Raw genomic sequence first — 23,036 nt, forward strand, 5'->3', positions numbered from 1 at the left:
CAGCTGGAATCGCATGGCACGGCACACCTTTTGGGCTAGACATGTTATATATCAAGAGACGATTCATGACCACAGAGCACACTGTCCGAACCATCAAAATTAAGGCGGACACGACGAAAGGGAGTAGCAGATTGGGGCAAGGAATTGATTAATAAACAATGCTCTATAATGCAAACAGGACACGTTGGCAGACTCGAGAACCAATTGACATACGACGATTACTTCTTCTTTCTCCTGCTCCCACCCACTGGCTTTCTCTTGGAGGGTGATGGATTGGCAGACTTCTTGCCTCGCGATGCCTCACGTGCCGGCTCGCGGGACGCAACCTCCTCGGCAGCAATGGCCTCCTTTCTGCCACGTCTAGCGGGCGGTGGCGGCGGCGGCGCCGGCTGAGCGATTTGTGCACCACTTCCGGTGTCGTCGCTGGTGCTTTCCTCCTCGCTGCTTTCCTCGCTGCTGTCCTCGCTGCTGTCTTCCTTGGGTGGGGCCCCGCGGAGAGATCGACCACCTCGTCCTGCCGGATGTGCAGCAGACGTCCGCCGCCCATCGGTAGAGCCCGAGACGTTTCGTGGAGAGGCGCCAGTGCTTGAAGTCGCACCAGGGCCTTCCGTCTGGAACTGAAACGGATCGACACCCGACCGAGATCTCGGCATGGACGACGTGGAGGAAGCAGGTGACAGGTTCGGCGGAGGCCCTCGCGTTGACGTTGACACGGGCCGTGTGTTGACAGAATCCGAAGGCTGGCGTTGGGAGGCAGCGGCATTGACGTAGGCATAATTGAACGGAGAAGTGCCTCTCTCACCCAAGACTCGGGACGTAGGTCGCTGAGAAGTAGACGTTGCCGAGCGCGGTCGCGTGCGGGAGGAGTTGGGGGGTGGGAAGTAGCCCATGGGCGGCATTGCGTCTTGCTTTTGAGTCTCTGCAAATGTGCCTGGAGACGGATGACGCGGCAGATCATCCTCAGCAGTGATCGTTGGTGATCTTCTGCGAGACGTCGGCTCAAACTGGGACAGAGGAATGGCGAAACGCTGCTCCCTTTCCCGGCGCTGCTTGCGCTCTTGCTTGCGCGCTTCTTTGTCTAGACGTTTCCTCCGCCGCTCGAGCGCCGCCATTTCCTCCTTACTGAGATTCACCTCCAGCTTGCCTCTTTCTTGCGCACGCCGAACGCGAGCGAGGGCTCTTTGTACCAATGCATCGTCCCGTTCTCTCGGCGAAAGCTGATCCCAATCGATTTCCTCTTCGTCTTCGTCTTCGTCATCATCTTCGTCTGAGGAGGAGTCCGAAGACTCGTCGGTGTCGTCGTCGTCGTCGTCCTCGTCTTCCGAATGCTGATAGCCGTGTGCCCTCCGTAGTGTGCCGGGCCTGTCACTCAAGTCTGTACCCGTAAAGCGGAGCGGGTCGCTGGAGAAGCGCTTCCCTCTCGAAACCAAACCAACGCCTTGTGTATCTGAACCATCCACCTCCGTTTCTAGCTCCTCGACAACTCTCTCCCCATCCTCCCAATATCCCTGGTGCGCAGCTCCCTGTTTCCTCCGCCCGCGCCTTGATGGTCTTCCCCACTGGGGCGCAAATTTGGGAGCTCGCGGCCGACCATCTAGACCGCCTCCCCGGAAAAAGCCTCATCGATTGGCTTGTCCATAAAAGCAGCGTGGCCAAGGATGACCACGCCAGAAGCACCAACGAGCCAGAGCAGCGTCGCGAAGGGCGAAGCGTACAGACCCAGAGGCACAGAGATGACGAGAAGACCGGTCCAGAGCTGCGAAGTGGTGGCACGGAAGGAGCCGATCTCGAGGTCGCGACCGTCAAGCTTGCCGATGAGGAACATGCCTGCAACGACGAAGAAGATGTCGAACAGCAGCACCCAGTTGCTCAACAAGGCATAGATGCTGAGCATGACGAAGACGGCGCTGTAGTTGCTGGAGAAGTAGGAGAGGTTGTAGTTCCATCGCGACTGGACCTCGCCGAAGTTGGCGGGCTTGGAGACGCGCTTCAAGTCGAAGAACTCGGAGACAGGGCGCAGGTTGGCGAATCTGCCACTCAAACCGCCGGAGCGCATGCTGTTAAAGCGGTCAGAGAGGTTGAGGCGCGAGGTCAAGGCCTCGATGGGGATCTGGATGCGAGCCATTGTGTCGGTATTGGAGGTTGTAGGGGCGGTAGCTGGGCGTCGGGGTGGCGAAAGGGGTACGTCGAGAGAAAATGACGATTGTCGAGGGGAAGTAATTGTCTTTTGATGGTGCAAAGAAAAGACCGTGTTCTAATAAAACATGTGCAAGTTAGCCGGATGCGCAGGGTCGACAAAAAAGGGGGAAATATGACGGGTTTGAAACATTTTGGATGGTTCAGGCCATGTGTCTTTTCAGCTCCATTCCATGTGGAATTAGCCTTTATGACGCGCGGAAAGTAACACATACGTACCTCGGACGATTGATTACCTTGAGGCAGGGTCGGTAAGGTGAGCTATGTGCTTCGGAAGAGCGAAAGAGAAATCGAGCGGCTTGGATGTGCTGGTGATGCTGTTTAGGCAGTGGCTGACCTAAGTCGATGAAGTCGTCGTCGTTGTCGTAGTCGGCGTCGTGGACTTGCTCGGCATGGGATACCCGACCTTTTTTTTTTTATAAAAAAAAAATCCTCGGTACGCTTGCTGGATCCGTAATCTCGTCAATCCGGTTCAGGGGTGTGTCGATGATGTGTGCTAAATTGGTACGGCTCCCACACGTCTGGTTGGCGTGCAAGCGTGGGAGAAAAGGGGGGGCCCCTGTCCGGTTGCCCTTGTCTTGGAGGGTAGAGCTTCGCTGGGCCGGGCTGAAGACGGCAAATGCCCAGACGAAAGACGGAAAGGAAGGGAAAGGTGGAGAGAGTGCACCTGCCCGCGAAGGTTGTGTGAGAGGGTTGACGGAGATGGGATGACAAGACGGAAGGGGAGGACGTCGATGGCACTTCACCACTCTGCCTTCCTTGCCTCAACGTAGGCCCGCCTGGTTCTTCACTGGGGCGGAGGCTACGATGAGACTCTCACCCTCACTCTCACTCTGTTCCGGTCGCTCGGTTTGTGCTGAGGCGAGCTGTGGGGGCTCGCCTCTCGATGGCCCTCGACGTATTCTCCTCCCTTGGATACCGAGTCACTGGCTGATGATGAGATGCATCTCCCACTGTCCCCCATGCGACTCTGGCGGTCAGAAGAGTAGACAAGAACGATGGGAAGAGAGCCACAAAGGAAGGCGAAGGAGGGGATATGAGCAAGGTTAATGAAGGATGCGGAGGGCTCTGACCGCCCCTCTTGCACGAATGCAGACTTTTTTTCCTTCTTGGTGTATGATGTATCTGAGTTTTGGGGCTGCTGCTACACCGTCCCCAAAGTAGGGACCTTGGTTATGACACTACGACTGCTACTTCCTGGTTTTTTTCTCCTTCTACGCCGGACGCATCCGGACGGGGGAAGCAGGATGAGACTCAGCTCGGAGGATACAAAGTCATCAATGGGATAGGTCGGCACAGCAGCTCGCTGGGCCACTCATGCATGGCTCTGGCAAGTAAGAGCCGGCCAAGTCAGTTAATTCAAGGCTGTCGAGTGTCTGTTTCCACACCGCATGTGCGTCGTGTTCCTACAGCACCGTGAGGCATGTCTAGGAAGCACATATGGAACCCCCCCTCCCCGAGAATGATGGGGTCTGGAGGCGGTGGGAAGGTCGCCATCTTTTTTTCTTTCGTTCTTGCAAAAGCGACAGCCAGGAACCAATGGCCGACTAGCGGTACCTAATGATGGCGTCCCCAAGCGGCGCCCCAGGGACTGCCCCAGATGCCCGAGTGACACCAAGCCAAGGAGGATGCAGCCGTCGTCCGCTAATCGCAACGTGAGGCCAATGGCGTAGAATGGAATAGAAGGAATGACTTCCGAGCCAAAGACCAAAGACTGGCAATTTCAGCCCAACCGTCCTCTGCGGCCTCGGTTCGGTTTTTTATTCATTTAGTTTTTGCGCATACCCAACCAATGCAGGTCACCAAACCTCACATGGGCGCCCATCCACCGACCTTGACCTCCTGCGAACCAACCCAATATCGGGGGATTTGCATGCGATATGTGTGTCGCCAGTTGGGGTGATGTCAAACGACACAGCTTGTGTGGGTAACGTTTGGCTCGCTTAAAGCACCTTGGGCAGGCTACGACCAACGCTCAAACGCATTTGGTGTCTCGGCACGCGTAAAGTGGTGTCCTCCTCCTACCACCTATCCCATCTAGACAACCCATCCATCCTATCTGCTTCATTGTGGTTCCCGAGTTACTGAGCAATTGGGCAATTGAGGAGATGGATACGGATATTCGGGGTACGTATTCCTTTGGGAGTTCCGAATCGAGAGAAATATGAAATCTGCCCCCCGAGAGTGCGTACCAATCAGCCATGGCGAATACAAGCGCGGTAAGCCACCAATATTCCATTTCCCGAAGTACCGTCGTTGTCTGTCTTTCGTCGTCGTCGTCGTCTCTGCTCGCTCGCTTGCTTGCTTGCCTTCTTGCCTTCTCATCTCCTCTTACCGTCTCTTCCGCCCTCCGTCAGATTCTGTCTCGCCGTGCCCGCCTCCGAAGCCTGATGATACTTGCAGGGCGGTCGGTGCCCACACCAACAACACACCGCGCAACAAACAAACCTGAGTTGGAAAGCCCGGGATGCAACTGGACACCAATGACACAGCAGCCCCACACACTCCACAGAACTGTTGGAGCTTGGTCATCTTGCCGTGTCCACTCGGTCAGGGCCAGGTCCTTGACTCAGGATTTCAAGCGACCCACGGTGGCCGCGGTGAAGCTGCGAGCACACCTAGGTCAGCACTCAACAGCTCACCTCAGGCAAGCAAGCAAAGCAGAGCGAGGCAAAGCAGGCAAGCAAGCTTACCTTAGCTTGCCTCGACCTGCCCATTTTCTTTCTTTCTTTGCTTCTTCTCCCTCACTTTCGTAACTTACTTTCGAAACCGTACCGTACCGTACCGATACCTGCTCACCCCAGGATGCTGCCGCTACTGCTGCTACTGCTGCTGCTACTGCCACTGCTACTGTTGTGCGCTGATGACTTATGCTTGCTTACCTTCCCCCCTGACCTTGTACTTCACACTAGCGATCCGTCCGTCCATGGAAGTTGCATTCCCGTATCCGTGCCAAATTGCTACCAACATCACCTCCCACTGTGGTTCATCGCTGTCATCCTCTCAGAAGATGTTCAGCAATCCGTCTCGCCTCGTCTCAGGCATTTCGAACGGGCCCGATAGTGGTCGTCGATTATCGGGATGGACACGCACGTCCTTCATCCTTGCACGTCTCACCCCCTCCCCTCCCCCCCCTCCATCCCAACTCTTTTATCAATTCGGATAATGAGTGACGGGGCAACTTTTTGCTGCTATTTCTATTCTCATCTCAACGCAGGACGTACACTACATACCCTACCTACCATATCTTACTTACCTCACCTTAAGGTGCCATACAGATACCCTACAGCAGTAGCAACAACAATAACAGGACTGATGCAGCACATCCCACACTCCCCATATACACGCTTTCTCTCTCTCTCTATCTCTCTCCTTTCCGTACTCTTACACCCCCCCCCCCCCCCCCCCTCTAAAGCTGTACATGTCGTGATTGCTCCTGCTCCTGCTCCTGCTGCCCCATCACATCTCATCCCTCACTCCCGCCAAGTGAAGTGACTTGGGGGCGTGAGCCACACCCAAACATCCTGACACCCCCTACCACCCCCCGGAACAAGAGGCACTCCCCTCCTGCTCGACGCCGAACTGGGCGTGCCGTCCTTCCCCGGGATTGGACAAACAGCGTGAACCCCGCCACTCCCACCAGATGCGTTGCTATGAACAAACTACGTACCTTGTCCTATTGTAGTTGCTTTGCCGTCGCAAAAGCTGCTGTTGCTACGTCTCTGCCTTGAGAGATACCTTTCCAACGCGAGCTCCAAGCACTCGCGACTCAACCAGTCACCACAAGCGAAAGTACTGCATGTGCCGTACGTACGGGCACCGTACCTGAACCTGGACCTTGCTCAACACGGACCTGGTCCTGGTCCAGGGCCGATTGCTGCTGCTGCTGCTGCTGCTGCTTTGCCTCTCTCACCTAGCCTGCAAAGGTTGGTTGGTAGCCCAGCTCGGGATGGTTGGCGACCTGGCTGACTGGTTGGTTTGCTGCTGCCCTGGGGGGAGGAGAAAAGCAATAATATCTCCTGGTCCCAGAGGCACGAGTGAATAGACAACCGAACAAAAAAGGCCCTTCCGCTTTTTACGCAAACTCACTTTCGTGTCCTTACCCGTTGGAGGCGAGGCCAGTATGAAATGATCCATACGTCCACTTCTTCCCTCCTTCATCCATCCCGTCTCCATTTATTTGCCTTCTCATGACGACTCGGTAGTCTGTCTGGTCTTGCTTGACAGACGACTCCTCTGGCAGTACCAGGCCGTCCGTTGCTGCGCGATTGCGCTACAGTATGCCTCCAGCTAAGCCTGAAGGTCTGTCCTGTCCTTTCTGACCCACGAATTGATTGATTGCTTGGTTGTTTGCATCCCTTCCCCCCCTTCGACCGAACGATTGCTGGTTGCGACACTCGAGGGCCGGCGATACGAGGCGGCGGCAGAAAGGACAGATTCGCATTCTGGGGAAGAGAGACAGCCGCTGATTAAACCCCCAAAGAAGAAACCCTATCCATCATGGCCCCTCCAACAGCCGCAAAACGACCGCACACTGCCTTGAGCAAAGGCAATGCGAATATGCCCAACATCGAGCCATTGTAAGTTCATCCGACGATGCCCTCTTCTCGATGGACCCGCCGAGACGCCTTTTTCGTTTGTTTGCGCGACTCTCTGCTCTACCTACGTAAGCTCCCCTCCCGCTGACAGTTCTCGTCGCTGCAAAGGGCCGATACACCATACGCCAACTTTGACTGCTCCAAATATGACTACGTGCCGACCGACGACGGAGGTTTCTGGCAATTGCAACAGCATCATGCGCCCTCGGAACAATTACCCAACGTAGTACCCCTCATTGCCACAAGCAAGTCCCCTATACAGAAAGCACAGGATATCGAATGGACCTGCTTGTCCGCAGCATGCCCTTCGAAGCCGTTCAAGCGCAAACTCGACCTGGACCGGCATTACAAGTCAGCCCACACCGACAGCCAGACCCAGCCCTCGCCCGCTCTTTCTCTCAAAGATATCACACCTGCCACGAGCATCAGTAACCCAAGCCCAAAGATCAGCACCAAGAATAATGCAGCCGGTAACGATAACGCCAAAGGTAACGCGGGCGCGAAGGCGGGCAAAAGAAACAAGAGCGTTGCGGGCACCGGCAAAGAAAAAGACGGCGTCTTTCTTTGTGATTACCCGGCCTGCAATCGCCGGAACGACGCCTTTAGCCGCAAAGACCGTTTCCGCATCCACCTCATCGACGTCCACAAGGAGGATGTCATCAGAAAAAGCGACGACCTAACGGACGAATGGCTGCAGTCGCGCAAAATATACGTCAAGTGGTGGCGCTGCACAAAATGCCTCGAGAGGGTCAAGGTGGACGACAGCGGATGGGAGTGTCCCAAGGACGGCACCAAGTGTGAGGATGAGCGGCGCGAGTTTCGGCAGAAGCAGCAAGAAGCTTGAGGCGACAGGCCTGCGCTTCTGTGACGCATGCATCTTCGAAATCGCGCTGCATCGTGTCGCCACGCCAGGGGAGGTTTGGAGTATTGAAAAAAAAAAAACCGGAGTTTATCGCATAAAAAGTCATCTACGGGGTGACGGAGCGGCGTTGGCCTTGAAAGGTCTGATTTCGTTCTTTCATTTGGGGGCGGTAATTATCGAGATTGGGAAACGGCATTGGGAACTCTGGGAGTCATTTCATCATCTTTTTTTATTTATTGATCTTTTCTTTTTTCTTTTTCCATGGTCTGGACGCTCGTTGGCGTCGTGGTCCGGCCTTCAGGTTTTCATTGCGTTCTGCATCTCTTGTCCGGGGTTTATTTTCGTTTACTTCGACGTTCGTTTCTGGTGGGCACTCTTGGCGGCTTCCGCACCGGCCTTTTAGGAATGATGACACGATTGGGACCTTTTCATTGCCTTTCTTCGATGAGAGAAAAAAGACCACACCCAAAACAAAGTACCTTCCTGATGTCGCCAACTTACGTTTTGGCAGGACACATCACCATCATTCTGGGGCATTTTCCCACGCCGCTGATCTTCGCCTTGCTTTGACAGGCCCGCCTTTCATACCATCTTCGCCCTCTTACACGACAACTCCCATCGTCGACACCAACCGCGGGCATCCAAAACCCGTACTCCGTAATATCCCAAGACATGCGCTCCGAAAGTTTGCTGGGAACTTATGTCCCCAATATCCGCGCCCCCCGGTCGAGAACTCGCAAAAACGGGGTGGTCTGATTTACGGGCGCTGGCCGGTGGTGGTGCTCAGCTCAGCCTCCAATCTGGTGGTCTCCATCCTGCTGCAGATGCCCACGCGATCATGATTGGTGACGCCTGCAGCAAATAATGCGGCCCTGCGGCCTTTAATCACCTGCCCCTTGGCTCCCCCCCCCCCTCCACCTTGGGCCCCCCCGCCGCATGGCACGTTGTGGCCGCGTCTGGAGGGGACCTTTCCGAGGCGCCGATCATCCCAATCGGCCGCCCTTGTTCTTAGGACGACCTCACAGCACAACACAAATATCGCCGACGGTTTGTCGATCGTGATGAGATGAGAGGAAAATGTTTGATGGCTTCCCGTCTATGGCGGCGGCTGCTGTAGTTCGAGCAAACCCAGAAGGGGACGATCTTGGCCACGAGTTCATGATTCTGAGGTTTCCGGCGTTGGTGGGACCGCCGTGCTTGGCTTCGCTCTCGACACGATGACAACACGCGACAAGTTGGTGGACTTCCCTCCATCGGCCAAGACTGATTCCAACACAGAAGAGTTGACCAGGTATCCCAAGGGCAGCCTCTTGAGTGGCGGCAGATTGGTTGGTTGGGAAAGGAAACGGTATAGGGCAGCTCGTCTCTTCACTATAGAGACAGATGGACGAAGTCTCATATCTGAGAACATCGCCCAGTCCAAGGCATGATCGCGCGTATCCCGGGCTATCCAGAGCACAGCCAACAAGCCGGAAAGCTTCAAAGAGCTTCCTTCACCCCCATTTTTTTCTAGGCCCACGTGTCAGCCGCGGTGTCGTGTTTTGCTTCCTTCGTACGAATACGCGCAAGCGGCAGAGAAAATGGACGCAATGTCCTTGCAAATTTACGAATCGACTCTTTCCCATTCACCGATATCAAAGGCAACGCCTTTTTGTTCCGTGGCCGGACTTCCCTGGTCCCACTTTATAGTAGTTATATCATCATGCAAGGAAGGAGAAAAAAAAAGGTAAGAAGGAGCGAAAAAGAGGAGAATGGGTATGTTCAGTCCGGCAGTTTTTCCATCCGTGCTTACTTGACTTACGAATACCAATCCTTGAATGGCTCCGTGTATGGGCTCTCATGTGGGCTCTAATTAACCCGCACCTTTTTGTTGCGAGTGGATACGTTCTTCATGTAAGCCGAACCTCCCTCACGGGACTCCTCCAAGGACACCTCAACATCATTATATCGATATTTGGAAACCTTGGCAGGGCCATGTGCGACGAGGGGCGAGCCCGGGGTCTGGTTTCGGGCTACGTCCCGCAGCAGGGAAACGTCAATCGCCAGGCCTTGGGTGTGAGTCTCGACGGAATCCAGAGCCCGTCGCAGTATACAGATAGGCGACCGCATTGGGAGGGCAGCACCACGCCCATGGGTCCATGTCTATCGTCTGCTACGTTCATCCAAACTCACGTGGGGGGGAGGGGTTCAATTTTTTTTCTCCCGCGGATCCCCATGAGCTAATCCTGGGCTACAAAATTAGCTGAGGGAGGGCCCCAAATTTGCGTCAATCTGCATGGGGGGGCGTCGGTATTCCATCGGAAGACGATGGCGAAACCAGAGGCGCTATGCTCAACCAAGTTGTGTTTCAGAGGTCTACGCGCCCGAAATCTCGAGGGGGCAAAAAACCAAACTGCGGTGCAAGGTAGACGTAGCCACAGACACAGCATATATATAAATAGAGAGAGAGAGAGAGAGTGAGAGAGTGAGAGAGAGCCGCAGGAGTTGGCATCTTGCATAGCGTCACGAATGAACGATTACAATGTTTCTTGTACTCCATCGAGAACAATTTCGATCGCTTACTGCGGAGAAGTAGAGATTGCAGATGCGCCGGCCGCGTTGAGTGGTCACCACTGTTTGGGGCGAGAGCTTTAACGCCGTACAAAGTATCCCTGGAATTATGTACATGCGAAACAAAGTATTTACAGTCACCGTGGACCCCACATCCACGGCGTATAATCAATTCGAATGGCCAACAGCCTCTCTCAAGTGAGAACCTGAAGGTTTGCTGTGTTGCCATGTAAAGACGAGATGCTCAATGCTCAGTACCTCTCCTTGAGATCCCCATGATCCCTTTTCGAAAGAAACATTCGCATGGTTTCTCAAGTGAGCCGACCTTTAAAACGCCATGCCGAGAAAGAAGACCCTTTAACCCCCCCCCTTTATGCAGCCCGTAATGTCTTTTAACCATATCATGAAAATCATATCCATCATCCCGAGACTTGAGCAGATGTGCCCTAAGCAAGATAGCGGTACGTCGGCGTCGACACATCCTCCACTCGCTCAAGGTACTCCCGCACAATCAAATCCTCAATGCGCTTCTTGATGAGGCTGATCTCAGGCTTGAAGCGACTGCTAAGCTGATCGATGACCTCGGTAATCAAGTGGGAATGAGTAAGTTCCTTGCGTTGCCTAGAAACAGTTAGTCTATTTTAACGCAGCAGGCGGAAGGTCGCTGAAACGTACTTCATGATTCTGACAAGTGCAGCGTCGATGACGTGGGCTCGGGTTTGGTTGTTCTTCTCCTCGGTCTGCTTCCGCTCATCGTCACCCTCTACCTTGGATGTGGCGTTAATGATGGGTGCCTTGATGCGAACTGTCTTGCTGACGAAGGAAGAGTTGAACTTGAATTTGTCGCCGGGCTTGATCGTCTTGGTCGGGGGCTCCTTGCTAAGCACTCTGGCCTTCGGGACGATGGCCAAAGAAGTAAGAGTTCTGGCGAGGTCTTGAGGTGGGATATTGGTCTTGGCCTGGATCTCTTCCAGAGAAAGCTCATCCCCCTCTTCAAGCTCGTTGAAGAGTAAAAGCACAACCATACCATAGGTCGGGACGTTGATTTCGTATTTGCGCTCGCGCGACAACGGTCCCTTACCACCAGGAACGGCGGGGAAGACGCATCTAACGTCTGCGCTACCGGTAGATCCAAGCCAGGTCAACTTGCGGCCACTGCGGTTGGTGAGGTAATACTTGAGAAGGCTTTCCTGGAGACGTTTGATTTCTTCTGGGAAAATGCATCCCCCGCCATCAGAGAACTGCGACGTGCGGCCCATGATCTCGGGAGGCCACGAGTTGGTGGTCAGAATGTTGACGCCGAGGTCGATCTGTTTGCGTGAGACGTCGCCCAGGCCCCTAATATGGTCCCGATAACCTGTCGTAAGCTCGGCAGACGACTCCATATCTCTGAACATGCCCTCGAACTTGGCAGTGAATTGATTGCCTAGCTCCTGCTTCATCCGAGAGATCATCGACTTCTCAACGTCGTGGCTCTCGGACTTGTTGTTCAGAAGACGCTTGGCCAAATGCTTCTGATAATATCTCTCGAACAAATCCTTATCAGAGAGGTAGCGGATCACAGTAATGGCCTTCTCCAACACCGCCTCGGTCTCGGTCTCGGTCTTGCCTCGGATGCCACGTCGGAGGTTGTCGTCGATGAATAGTGACACGTATTCAGAGCTCTTGGTGAACATGTTGATGAAGTCGGAGAAGCTCTTAGTTAAGGCGGTTTGGATAATGAGATCTCCCTGGAAGCACTTTGTCCACATGTTGTCGAACTTGTCCTTGAGTTTGAGCACGTCGTCAACCCACTTGATCGCGGCGGCTGTTTGTTGTGCGGACGAGCTCAGCGCCTTGGCCTTCTCTCCACCATCGATATCCTCCCCATCAGCTTGGGCAGAGGCGGCTGAAAAGTTCGTGTCCTTCAACATCTGTTCAATCTCGAGGCCAAGTTCGACCACTCGAGCAGCCAGGATCGTCTTCAAAGATGATTTCTTCGGGTCAACTCGCGACACTAGATCATAGAGAATGGACAACTCCTCCTCGCGGTCGTAGTTGACCATTGACTTCAAGCCACTGCCCTCGAGGTTCAAAAAGTCGTCAAGATGAGCTGCAATCAGCTCCTCCTCGACGACCTTGATGGATTTCTCCCTCGTCTCATAGTGGATGGTGGTGTCGCATCGGTCATTCTCTTCCACCAGGCGGCGTTGGGTATGTCGTAGCCATGCGCCCGCATCGGCGTCGCGGAGCAGCCGCTCACACTCGCGCTTGTAGTATTCTCGTTCGGATTGAAGAAAAGCGGGCTCGAATGTAGTCAGGTACAGCTTCTCAGCTTCGTTCTCCTCATCCGACTCGTAGAGACAATCCAGCATCCGAACAATATTCCGCAGCAAGTGGCGGTCGATGTTGTCGCCATCCCGCTCCATGTTGACGTGGTCTAGGATAACCGAGTTGAGGATGTCAAATACGGTGTATTGTCCGCTCGAGCTCAGAGACGCTCGGAGAATATGGTCACGGAACAGGCCGATTGTGGCCGTGTAGATGGATGCACGGCGAGCATCTTGCGTGTAGCCTCGATCGAGGTACATGAGGATGTCGGCCGTCATGTTCATTGATGTGTTGTGATGATCCCAAGAGGACCTAACACCTCGCAAAAAATGTTCACCCATCTTGCGCCGCTCGTTGACCGAGGTAGCAGCGCCACCCATGGCGGCGCTCACTAGGTTGGCCGTGACCAGTCGCTCAATATCGGGGATGACGTGCTCAGAAAAATACTGCTCTTCGTACTGCTTGACGCGGTCATAGAGCATTTCTCCTTTCTTCTTCAGTACTATCTTGTAGGAAGCTCGGTAAAGTTGCTCGAATGACAGGGTACTGCAGTTCTGGTTGTGGATGTCGGTGAGGGCCTGTTTCAGGGTTTCCCAACACTGCTCGAAGTCGCTCGTATCGATGCCAGACGTAAGCTTTTGACCTGTTAGCGCTCATTCTGAACATGATCTTGTCTGTGACTGGTATGATGTCTCGAACTGTCCTGTTTGGAGGTTTGCAACAGGGCGGGAACCGAGTATGCTACTCGACCACGATGATCCAAAAGTCTGGGGAAGACCAGTATGGTAACGCTAAGGAAAATCATGGTAACAAAGCGGCAGGATAAATGCCACTGGCGGTACCGAGATCATCATAACATGAGGCACAAGTGATACCGGCTCCTCTTGCACCAGAGAGCAATGTTTTGATGCTGGAATGGGGATCCAACTTACTCGTCCCGGACGGCGCGGGGGCCGAATGCGACCGGCCCGCATGGCCGTGCCTCCTCCACCTCTGCCAGAAATCATCGCGTGTGTTTGTCGGGATGGCTTGTCAAGAATATCTTGCGTAAAGGGAGAAAAATCGTGGTGGATGGCCGTTTCAAGTCAAGAAAGCTATTGTTGGGAGCCCGAGTCGGTGGCGGCGGGGTAGCTTTCCAAAGAAAGTGTGCGGCCGGGGAACGCAAAAAGAGCCAGGCAGTGGTCTGAGAAGAAGCCGAAAAAGCGAAGAAACCCTAGCCTAGCTGACGTAGAAGTAGTTGGCCTCGCAAATACAGGCAGATTCCGCGGCAGTGAGGGTCGCGGGACGGAATATTGTACAAGGCATCGCAAATGGAAAGATGTAGATGTCTAGTTCACAGACGATAGAGGCAAGGCTGCGCTGCGCTGCCCGCGGCCGGGATGGTCCGCGCGCACACCCACACGAGGCGGCAGGTGCGACCGGCTTCTCGGACCCAATCAATTCAGTCGCCCGTCCCAGTTGCAGCCACACGGGTCACCCGGGAATAGTAGGACTCTGGGATTTTGATTTGTCCATCTCTCCTGCCACAGCGAACGCCACCTGTGGCGCCCCATTTCAATCTTTTACAGCTCCAAAAATAAAGTGACGGCATTCCCAGTCCCATTTCGAGTCCAGCCCAAATCCAGCTTCAGCTTTTTCTACCAGTCCTAGGTTTTTGAACACCACCACAATTTCACCTGTCAATAGCTGCGCTCCTAGATATCGCAAAATACGTCACAATGGCCTCGCGCTCAGCTTTCACAAAGTTCACACCCCTGCTGCGGCAAGCTTGCCCTGGCGCATCGCCCATCAAGCGCAGCCCTATCCTCCAAGCCATCCAACACCAGCAACTACCTCTACAACCGACTATCGCAGCTCGATTCGCCCACTCCATTCCGAAGCCGAAAAATGCACGCGAAGCCGAGACAAAGTCGCCCGCCCAGATGCGCTTGGAGTCCTCTCCGCACTACCAGCTCGACTTCACCTGCGTGCCCTGCGACACGCGCTCCCGACACAAGGTCTCCAAGCAAGGCTACCACCACGGCTCCGTCCTCATCACCTGCCCCTCATGTCGCAACCGTCACGTCATCAGCGATCACCTGGGAATCTTCGGCGACAGAAAGATCACTGTCGAGGACTTGATGCGTGAGAAGGGTAGATTGGTCAAGAAAGGCACCCTAGGCGAGGATGGCGATATCGAGTTTTACCCGGACGAGGGCAACGCCGAGGCTGCGGCCGAAGCTGCCGAGGGAAAGAAGGAGGGGTCTGCCTAGGCTGACCCTGAACCAGACTGTAATACTGTACAACACTTGTGCTATTTGTAGTGGGCGGGTTTGGACCAAAAACGGCCTCAGTTCGCCGGGGAATGACTGCATGGAGGACGGCGTTCTGGATACCCATCATCACTCCTGAAAGACGAAAACACATGACTTTTTGTAAAAATAGAATAGATCTAACATATGAAAGGGTGATGTCTACCCTTGTACTATATAAATACACCTTTTAAACCCGCACACCATTTTCCCTGCCGAAAACGCCTGCCCATGCAAACTTGGATGATTACCACCGCGAGTAGGCTTGTCTTTGAACCTTGTACTCTTGGCCTCTGACCTTCTTCCTTTCCTTCTTCTTCTCCGTCTTCTTTCTCTTGTCCCTGCCGTACTTCTCCGGCTGCGCGATGGCCTCGATCTTCCGCTTACTCGACCTCTGCTGTCTCCTTGTCCGCACCTCCTCTCTAATAGACAACAGCTGCTTGGTATACTCGGCAGTGCCGAACTTCTTCTGGAGTGAGTCCATCAGGATATGCGCTCTTGTCTTGAGCGTCTCGAGCTTGGTCTTGAAGAGCTCGTCCGTTGAGAAAGGCACCGGAATGTGAGGATCCGTGAGGTTTTGGAGAGGGTACAGGATAGTCTTGAAAGAGGGCTCGAGGTTTTCTTGGGGCACCCGGCGGCAAATTGTCTCCAACACCTCCATGGCAACCGTTTTCGGGGTGATGGCTGTTGACCTGGGTCGGACATCCTTTCGCAGGATAGAGGAGAGCTTCCAGAACAGGTACTGGAGATCTTTGCGGTGCTCCTCGATTCTGTCTTCCTCGGCTGCGGTTTCGTCTCGGTCTCCCAAGGTGTCTGCTTCGGGTACGCTCTGCACCTTGACGGGTAAACGTGGGCCGAGATAGATCAGGATTTGCGTGATCTCTGAGGCGAGGGCGTCGTCGATTTCGGGTGTTCTCAAGGCGAACAGTGTAAGCCTGACGAGCTCCTCGATGTCCTCAATCTCAAGGTCCAGGCCATGCGATCCCTTCAATGCTTCTCCTGTCTTCGTGGACTTTCCAGCGTAATCCGCAAGCATCAAACTCAGCACTTTAGCGGTGCTCAACTTGACTGAGTTTTCAGGGTGAACGAGGCAGCCGCGGACATCTTCCCAAAGCTCCCGAGCATCTGAGGAGAGAAGCCTAGCTGGGTACTTCTCCGTCAATACTTGAACATCACGAAGAACCGTGTTGATGAGCTCTTCGTCGGCAACGCGAATGTCACCGCTTCCGACAATCTCTCCTATCTTGCTAAGCACCAACTCCAACTCTTTCTTGGTTTTGGATGACGGCTCCGTGGCCTCAAAGAAGAATCCAAATGCTTGCAGAGATAGCTTCTTCACAGCGAGGTTGTCTTCTTGCTCTATCCACGACCGGAGAAGCGTCATGAAGTTCTGCGTTCTCTCCTTGTCGGCCTTTCGGAACATCTCCTTGACTAGTTCGCCAGCAGCGAGGCAGCACTTCTCGCTGTCGTCATTGGCCAGCACCATGACAAGAGGCAAGAAGCACGTAGAAATGACTTCTTGAACGAAATCATCCGCAGACTTCATGAGCAGCAGATGGACCACCTCCATAACGGACAGGCGGCCACCCTCACGCTCGTAGGTCAGGTTTGCGACAACAAAGTTGAGCTGCTTCACCCAGCGGGCCTTTCTCTGCGGGTAGTCCTTAAGGAATTGGAAGAACGCTCCTCTTGCCAGGTCCCGGGTGTCCTTGTCGTCGTTGGTGATCATAACAGTACCCACGTAGTCGAGCGTATCGTAGACGATCGCTGTCTCAATCTTGCGTTCAAGCACTGAGCGCAGGAAGTTGAAGGTAACATGGCGGTAGAGAGTCTCCGTCAGGTCGTCCTTGAGCTTAGTGAGCAGCATGTCGATTGCTGCGTCCTTGACGGCAATGTCCTTTCGCTCTCGGAGTATGACAGAGAGCAGCTTGAGGGCAGCCTGCGAAAGCTCCGTAGTAGTCGAGGTTGACATCGAGATGCTCTTTGTGGCCTCCTTGGTTGCAACCTTGTACAACTGAACGTCGTCGTTGTTGTTCAAGGGCACCTTGACTAGAACGGCGAGAAGCTTGAACGCAGCAACCTTGACGTCGTCCTCGCCACCTACAATGGCGTCACCGAGGATGGGCACGAAACCGGCAATGTTCGCCGCGTTGCGCAAACTGTCGTACTTCTTCCAAACAGACCGCAGGACATCGAGGGCGAACTTGACCAGCTTGAAGGTGTACTTGCCTGCAGTGCCGTGGTTGTCCTTTTTCACGCCCTTCTGGTAGAGGTATTTCCGTAGGCGATAATCGATCTTAGGCGCAGCCTCGGGCTTCTTGCTCTTATAAACTTCTTGGATGACTTCGTAGCAGAAGATCAGAGTATCGCGGCTCTCCGAAGCGGGGTTTTGCAAGAGACCGGCGGTGATTCTTGCCAACAATGCGTCGATCTTGCGAACCAACTTGAGATCAACCTTTTGCAAGAGAAGAGATTGGAGAGGGTGGACCAGAACTACGAGCTGGCTGATAGAGGCTGACTTGGCAATGAGCTCCATGGAGTCTTGACTCTTGCTTGCCTTGACCTCCTTCATTTGGCTGATATATTCCTCTGCGTCCTTTTCCAAACCAGTTGCTCCGAAGATGTCATCGATGATGACTGCCACAATAGACCAGAGAGTGTAGTCGAGATCACCTTGCTGGAACTCTGGGATGACCTTGAGAAGCATCGAATGGAGGGTATAGGACAGGACGTGAAGTTGGTAGCCTCTCTTGAGGGCGCCGCGCAACTCCTTCAGGATGAAGCCGAAATAGCTCGGACCCAGAACCGAGGCGATCTGCACAAGAGTGTCTCTAGCCATCTCACGAGCCTCCCAAGTCTTGCTGCGCAAGATGTGGCAGATGTCGGTAAGAACACCTGCAAGCTTTTGGCCCATCTCTTCGGTCGGCAGGAGCTTCAGAAGCTTGACGACGATGACACCAACAGGCACACGATAACTGACCTCAGACTCATCCTTTTCGTGCAGATGCTTGATCAATGAAGGGAGGAAGAAGTTGACAACATCTTTGCTCAGCTTCTCTTGCACAGGAACTGTAGTCACGAGTCTCTTGGCAGCAGGCGAGGTCGTCTCGGAACCATCCACTTGCATTGCCTCGGTGCCCTTTTGCTCAACAGCAAGGATGAGGGCATCGCTGAACTTGGCAAGCAGCCGAATCACCTGCTTCTGATTGTCGGGCTTTGACTCGACATAGCTGATGTACCTCTGCATGATTACGCGGTAGTGCTTCCAGTCCAGAGACAGAGCCAAGTTACCGATCGCAGTCGTTGCCTGAGCACCCAAACCCTGGTCATCGCTTCCTTCGGCACGACCAAAAATGAAGTGTTCGAGAAGAGGGATGAAGAACTGACTAAGGTTCTGACTACCAATCTCCGCGCCATCATTGGCAGATTCGAGTAGCCGGATAGCTTCCAGCTGCCGTGAGGTTGCAGGGCTGAGAATGTTGAAGAAGAAGGGCAGCTCAGGCGTTTCCTCGTCGATTTCGCCACTCAGGAGGCCATTCATGTCAGCTACAGGGCCCCAGGTTGGCATCTGCGAGAGAAGATAGCCAAAGACCCTCAGATACTCGCGTCTGACGGTGGAGGACTCCTCCCGGGCTCCAGTGTAGATGGAAGGCAGCAGGATGGTTTTTAGGTGAGAATCAAACCCTGCCTTCGAAGTCTCATCCATACAGGACGCAGCCTCCCTGATGAATTTCCGGATACAGTCGGCAGAGTTCGACGCCAAAATGCCAAACTCTTCGTCTGAGCGGATGTAGTAGATCAAGTTGTGCAGCAGCGGAAGCCATTGCTTGACAGTGAAGGGGGATTCCTTGCCAATAATCTGATTGAAAGCCACCAGTCTCTTGTCGTAGTCTGGCTCATCGATGCGGTCTGCCGCAAAAGAATTGAGAGCGCCACACAGGTCGGCAACTTCCTGGAGAGTATCGTCCTTGTCGGCGAGAGCAGCGAGAACGCGGGCCAAAGATTGTCTGTTATCCCTGTCTTTGAAGTAGCTGAAAAGGGAAGACAGAGTCTCGAAGATTGCAATATCGGCAGTCTTCTCTTCCGCTTCCGCAGCGCCGAGAATCGTGATGAAGCGCTCGAGGATGAGCAGGATCTTGCCCTTGGCTCTGGGATTGACTCTTCTGGGCGGCTGGTTGAGGAGGAAAGTCGAGATTTTCAATGTCTCATGTACATTTGCAGAGGTCTCAACAAGCGGAGAAAGCTCCACGATAGTCTCGATGCAAGCCTCGAGCAGCTCATTGCTCATGGTTTGGGTCTCCAGTGTGGTGGTGATGGTCTTGAGCATCATCTCCATATTGGTATCCAGAAGCTCGGCCCTGATCAGCTCATTAAACTCAGATTCCTCGGCAGGGGCTTGTGCCAATTTGATCAGGCTGCGGACTATGCTCAAGGCAAAAATCTTGACAGTCTCCTTCGCTTTGGGCACCGACACGCACTCAATGACCTTTGGCAAGATTTGGTCGTTGATGGAGATAAACAGCGCGGCTTTAGGAAGCTGAGACCAAGTTGATAGCAGCTGCATGATGCTGGATACTGACTGAGCAGTCTCGATGGGCAGCTTCTCCATTCTGGGGGTGATGACCTCAGTGACAATGGGCTCGGAGTACGGGGACCAGTTGAAGTCCTGCGTGTTGCGGAACAAGGAAATCAAACATTTCAAGCCCGTTGTTCGAATCGTCTTGAGTAAAGACTCTTGTGATGCTTCGTTCGGCTCTTCGGTCTCTTCATCTGTTTCAGCAACAGACTCTTTAAGCCGTCGGCAAGCAAAGATGAGACAGTATAGAACAGGGTGGAGCAGTCTCTCGACGTAAGGCCCAACATGAGCGCCAAGCTCGTTGATGAGGGGCAGCATCATGTTCATGAAACCAGTTTGCTTGCGAACAGGAAGGATTTCCCGGTCAAACAAGTTGGTACGGAAACCAGAATCATCGATGACACGAGCCCCTTTCAAACTGCCAATCGCGATGTCCAAGAAGCTGCCCATGTCATCCACGCTCAGGTTTCTAAGCACGGTCAGACGAGTGGCTTGTAGGCCATGTCGGCCGCTAGCAACACCCTTCTTTGAAATGGTCCGGCCATACAAGAGTCTGAGCAAGACAGGCATCAGCTCAGCCCGGTGCTCGGGCCGAATGGTGTCTTCGCCCTGTAGGAAGACAGTAACTTCGTTCTTGAATCTGGCCTCATCAAGAAGATACTCCAGGTTCTCCTGGTAAGGTCGGACACCATCTTGCTTCCATGCGAGAATAGCCTTCAGGGCCAGCTTCTGCACTTCCACGTCACCATTCTCCATCAGATGGAGGAGAGAGCGGTATACTCTTTCGTTCTGATAGAGCACCTTCGGGTTGACGAAAAGGGCGAAAACGCCAATGAGTGCCTTGCGATCTTGAAGCGACCAGTCTTCTCCCTTGGCCTGGGCCTCCTCCTCATCTTGGCTGTCGGATGTATCGTCCTCGTCAGCAGCCCATGACAGGAAGGTGGGCACAAGCTTGCGAGAACGCTTCTCGGCGAAATGAGGCATTGCGGTGAGAACCTTCAGTGCCTGTGCACGGGCATTGCCAGCGTGGGCATCAACAGCCTGCTGCTGCTCATCGAATGACTGGAGCATAAGATCGGTGGCGTTGTTGACCACCTCCTCCACCTTGTCGGCCATCTTCCAGAGCTTCTGCACATGTAAACAGTCGAAGTCGGTGATGGCTTGACGGCCCTGAAGCGTGGGTTGGCTGCCCGGCCCAGACCATCTTGGGGATGGGGTTTCCAACCATTTGAAAGTGGTGGCAGTGATGGTCTCCTCCCCATTCTTGGATCCGCCAACTAGCTTGAGTGCAGTAATGGTGTCATCCCACAAAGGTGCGAGCTTGACTGTCAACATGCCGAACATGAAGGATGGAATTGCCTTGAGAAGCCAGGAATTCTCGCTCAACGACGAGTAGTTTTGTCCGAGTTTGCGAAGATGCATAGCAATATTTCTCAAGCTGGAAAGGTCCATATGCGTTTGTTCGATGTCCAGCATAAGAGTGTGACATTGGAGTTCATCCGGTGTTGACTCGAATTGCTGAAGAATTTTGAGAGACGCGAGGCGAAGCTCGTGCGAAGGAGCTGAAAGGTTCTCAATGAGGGCCTGGACGACAGGGTCTTCTTCTCCCGAACCCTCGCTGCTATCACTGCTCTGGCGGTCGACAGGCTGGGGTTGGTTTCGGGTAGCCTCAGTGTATGTGAGATATGCCTCCAAAAAGCCCACTGAACGGCTGAATCGGGGTAGGGCAGCTCGGAGTAGTGGGTTCAAGGCAGGGTCAACCGGGCCAGCAGCCTTGCTCATGCGCAGATACGCGTGGAATCCCTGGCTGATACTGAAATGGACCTCATCAGATGCCAACGTGGAGGATGGCTTGAGCGCGAGCCTCAGCTTCCTCAGCAAGAGCTCTGCGATCTTGGCGTTCGCTGAGGGATGAACAGTCGTGGAATAAAGGAGATCCAACAAAGCCGAGTATTTCGGCAAACATCTATCGCGCCAGGTCTGAGGGTCCTTGTCGTACGCTCCACGCTCGGGGAACGGCGATGCTTCGAGGCGTTCGAACTTCGACACGATCTGGTCCTGCCAGCTCCGCGGAAGATTGCATGTCTCTTTGTCTCCTGGCGAAGGCAGGCTTCGGGATTGGACCATACGCGGCAAGAAAACACACAACATGTCTTCATTCCGGCCGTCGGACCAGTGACTAACGATAAACCTGCTTTTTGTTAGCTCCAGAAGAAGTCATTGTTATATAATAATGCATACCTTTGGAAGTACGTCTGGAAAAGACTTCGGAACCGTTGGGAGTCGAGGTCTGAGAAGTAGGCACAGAACGGAATGTACCATCTCATGAGTCGCTCTCTCTGGAGAGCCGTCATGAAATCCTTGATCGAAGGGATCAGAGCATCTATCGGTGCTTGGTGCCAGACAATGGCAGCATTAACAATGACGTGTTTCCACACAAGACCCAGCTTGTCTTCTGTCACCTCAGGAGAATACTGTGCCATCGAGTCCAGCATTGCGGTTAAGCTCTCTACGAGGGCAGTCCAGTTGCTGATTCGGGAACCACTTCGGACTCCTGCAGCTGTACCAAGAACCCTAATTAACGGAACAAATCTCCATGACTTGTTTGGCTTGGGCTCTTCCAAGGCTGACTGGACTTGTTCTTGCATCGCCTCGAGGACAGCCGAGAGGTCCTTGTCGTTGGAGTGATGAATTACACTGGTCAAAACGCCGCACACGAGGTCGGTCCAGGTTGCAGTCGGTGTTAGATCTGCCTCCGTCTCAGGTATGGCCTTCATCAAAGATGTGAAGAGAGCCGGCCCAGTCGAGTGGATTGTCTGGCCAGGACCTTTCATGGCCTCGGCGAACATGGTCATAAGGCCGTCCTGATATAATTGGAATTGGCGTTCTCCGACAGTGTTCCGGAGATCGTCCCTCGCATGGCTGACAATCGCAGCGAGAGCGGTCTCTCGGGAAGCGGGCGCGGCGGCCTTCTTGATCAGAAAGCTCATTGCCTCCGCGGCAAAACGGGCAATGTGAGGAGGGTGGCGAGCCCTTCCCAGCAGCGGCGCCATGACATCGTATGTTGGCCGCAGGTTGGGCACGAGAAGCCTTGACAGATACTTGAACAGGAAGGCGAGCGCTGCAAAGGTCCATTCAATAACGTCGGCGTCCTGCGGCTTGCCCGCGATGGCGATGATGAGATCCAGGGATTTCGCATAGTACTTTTCGAATCGCGTACCAATGTCATGCGCAAATGCTGTGAGGAGCTCCAACTGCGGCTCCAATGCCTCCTTCTCCTGTTTCTCAAGCGATTCCGCAAGGTATCCGAAAATCTTCTCCTCGAAGTGCAAAATCTGGGGCAAACTCTCGCTCAACGGCAAGACCTGCCTCTTGAGATCGCTGAAACCCTTGGATATGTTGAGTTCACCCCATCTGTCCAGGCCATTTCGGAAGTAGGAAGTCGTTGACTCGAGGTCTTCGGCATCGAGATCGTGTCGACGGACTTTTCGCAGGGGATCGAGCGAGTGCAATTTCGAGACTTTGGTCGTGAAGGACTCCCACCTGTGATTCTTTTGATGGGGAGTCGAAAACTTGCCCTTTCGGGGCTTTGTGATACGCCCAGATGAAGTGGAAGGCATCTTGGGCACGTTGACAGGTAGAGTGCGCAAAAA

General features: G+C 53.9%; 5 protein-coding genes across 5 annotated transcripts; 2 read left to right on the top strand and 3 right to left on the bottom strand.

Moving 5' to 3' along the window:
- Positions 1-218: 218 nt before the first annotated feature.
- Positions 219-2,125, bottom strand: EsH8_VI_000266 (PRA1 family protein-domain-containing protein; the record flags this gene model as incomplete). The annotated part of the gene is made up of 2 exons (XM_083271519.1): positions 219-1,508; positions 1,601-2,125. The coding sequence occupies 2 exons, from the start codon at positions 2,123-2,125 to the stop codon at positions 219-221; spliced, it is 1,815 nt and encodes a 604-aa protein (XP_083126693.1).
- Positions 2,126-6,476: 4,351 nt separating this feature from the next.
- EsH8_VI_000267 (uncharacterized protein) lies at positions 6,477-7,638 on the top strand (the record flags this gene model as incomplete). The annotated part of the gene is made up of 3 exons (XM_083271520.1): positions 6,477-6,498; positions 6,683-6,776; positions 6,903-7,638. The coding sequence occupies 3 exons, from the start codon at positions 6,477-6,479 to the stop codon at positions 7,636-7,638; spliced, it is 852 nt and encodes a 283-aa protein (XP_083126694.1).
- Positions 7,639-10,652: 3,014 nt separating this feature from the next.
- Positions 10,653-13,523, bottom strand: EsH8_VI_000268 (Cullin; the record flags this gene model as incomplete). Its single annotated transcript, XM_083271521.1, has 3 exons — positions 10,653-10,827; positions 10,882-13,151; positions 13,449-13,523. 3 exons carry the CDS (start codon positions 13,521-13,523, stop codon positions 10,653-10,655), a joined length of 2,520 nt encoding a protein of 839 aa, XP_083126695.1.
- Positions 13,524-14,234: 711 nt separating this feature from the next.
- On the top strand, positions 14,235-14,768 carry EsH8_VI_000269 (DNL zinc finger-domain-containing protein; the record flags this gene model as incomplete). Its single annotated transcript, XM_083271522.1, has 1 exon — positions 14,235-14,768. One exon carries the CDS (start codon positions 14,235-14,237, stop codon positions 14,766-14,768), a length of 534 nt encoding a protein of 177 aa, XP_083126696.1.
- Positions 14,769-15,054: 286 nt separating this feature from the next.
- On the bottom strand, positions 15,055-23,003 carry EsH8_VI_000270 (armadillo-type protein; the record flags this gene model as incomplete). Its single annotated transcript, XM_083271523.1, has 2 exons — positions 15,055-21,574; positions 21,625-23,003. 2 exons carry the CDS (start codon positions 23,001-23,003, stop codon positions 15,055-15,057), a joined length of 7,899 nt encoding a protein of 2,632 aa, XP_083126697.1.
- Positions 23,004-23,036: the final 33 nt, after the last annotated feature.

This window comes from Colletotrichum jinshuiense, chromosome 6, assembly GCF_051148585.1.
Source record: "Colletotrichum jinshuiense chromosome 6, complete sequence".
Taxonomy (NCBI): domain Eukaryota; kingdom Fungi; phylum Ascomycota; class Sordariomycetes; order Glomerellales; family Glomerellaceae; genus Colletotrichum; species Colletotrichum jinshuiense.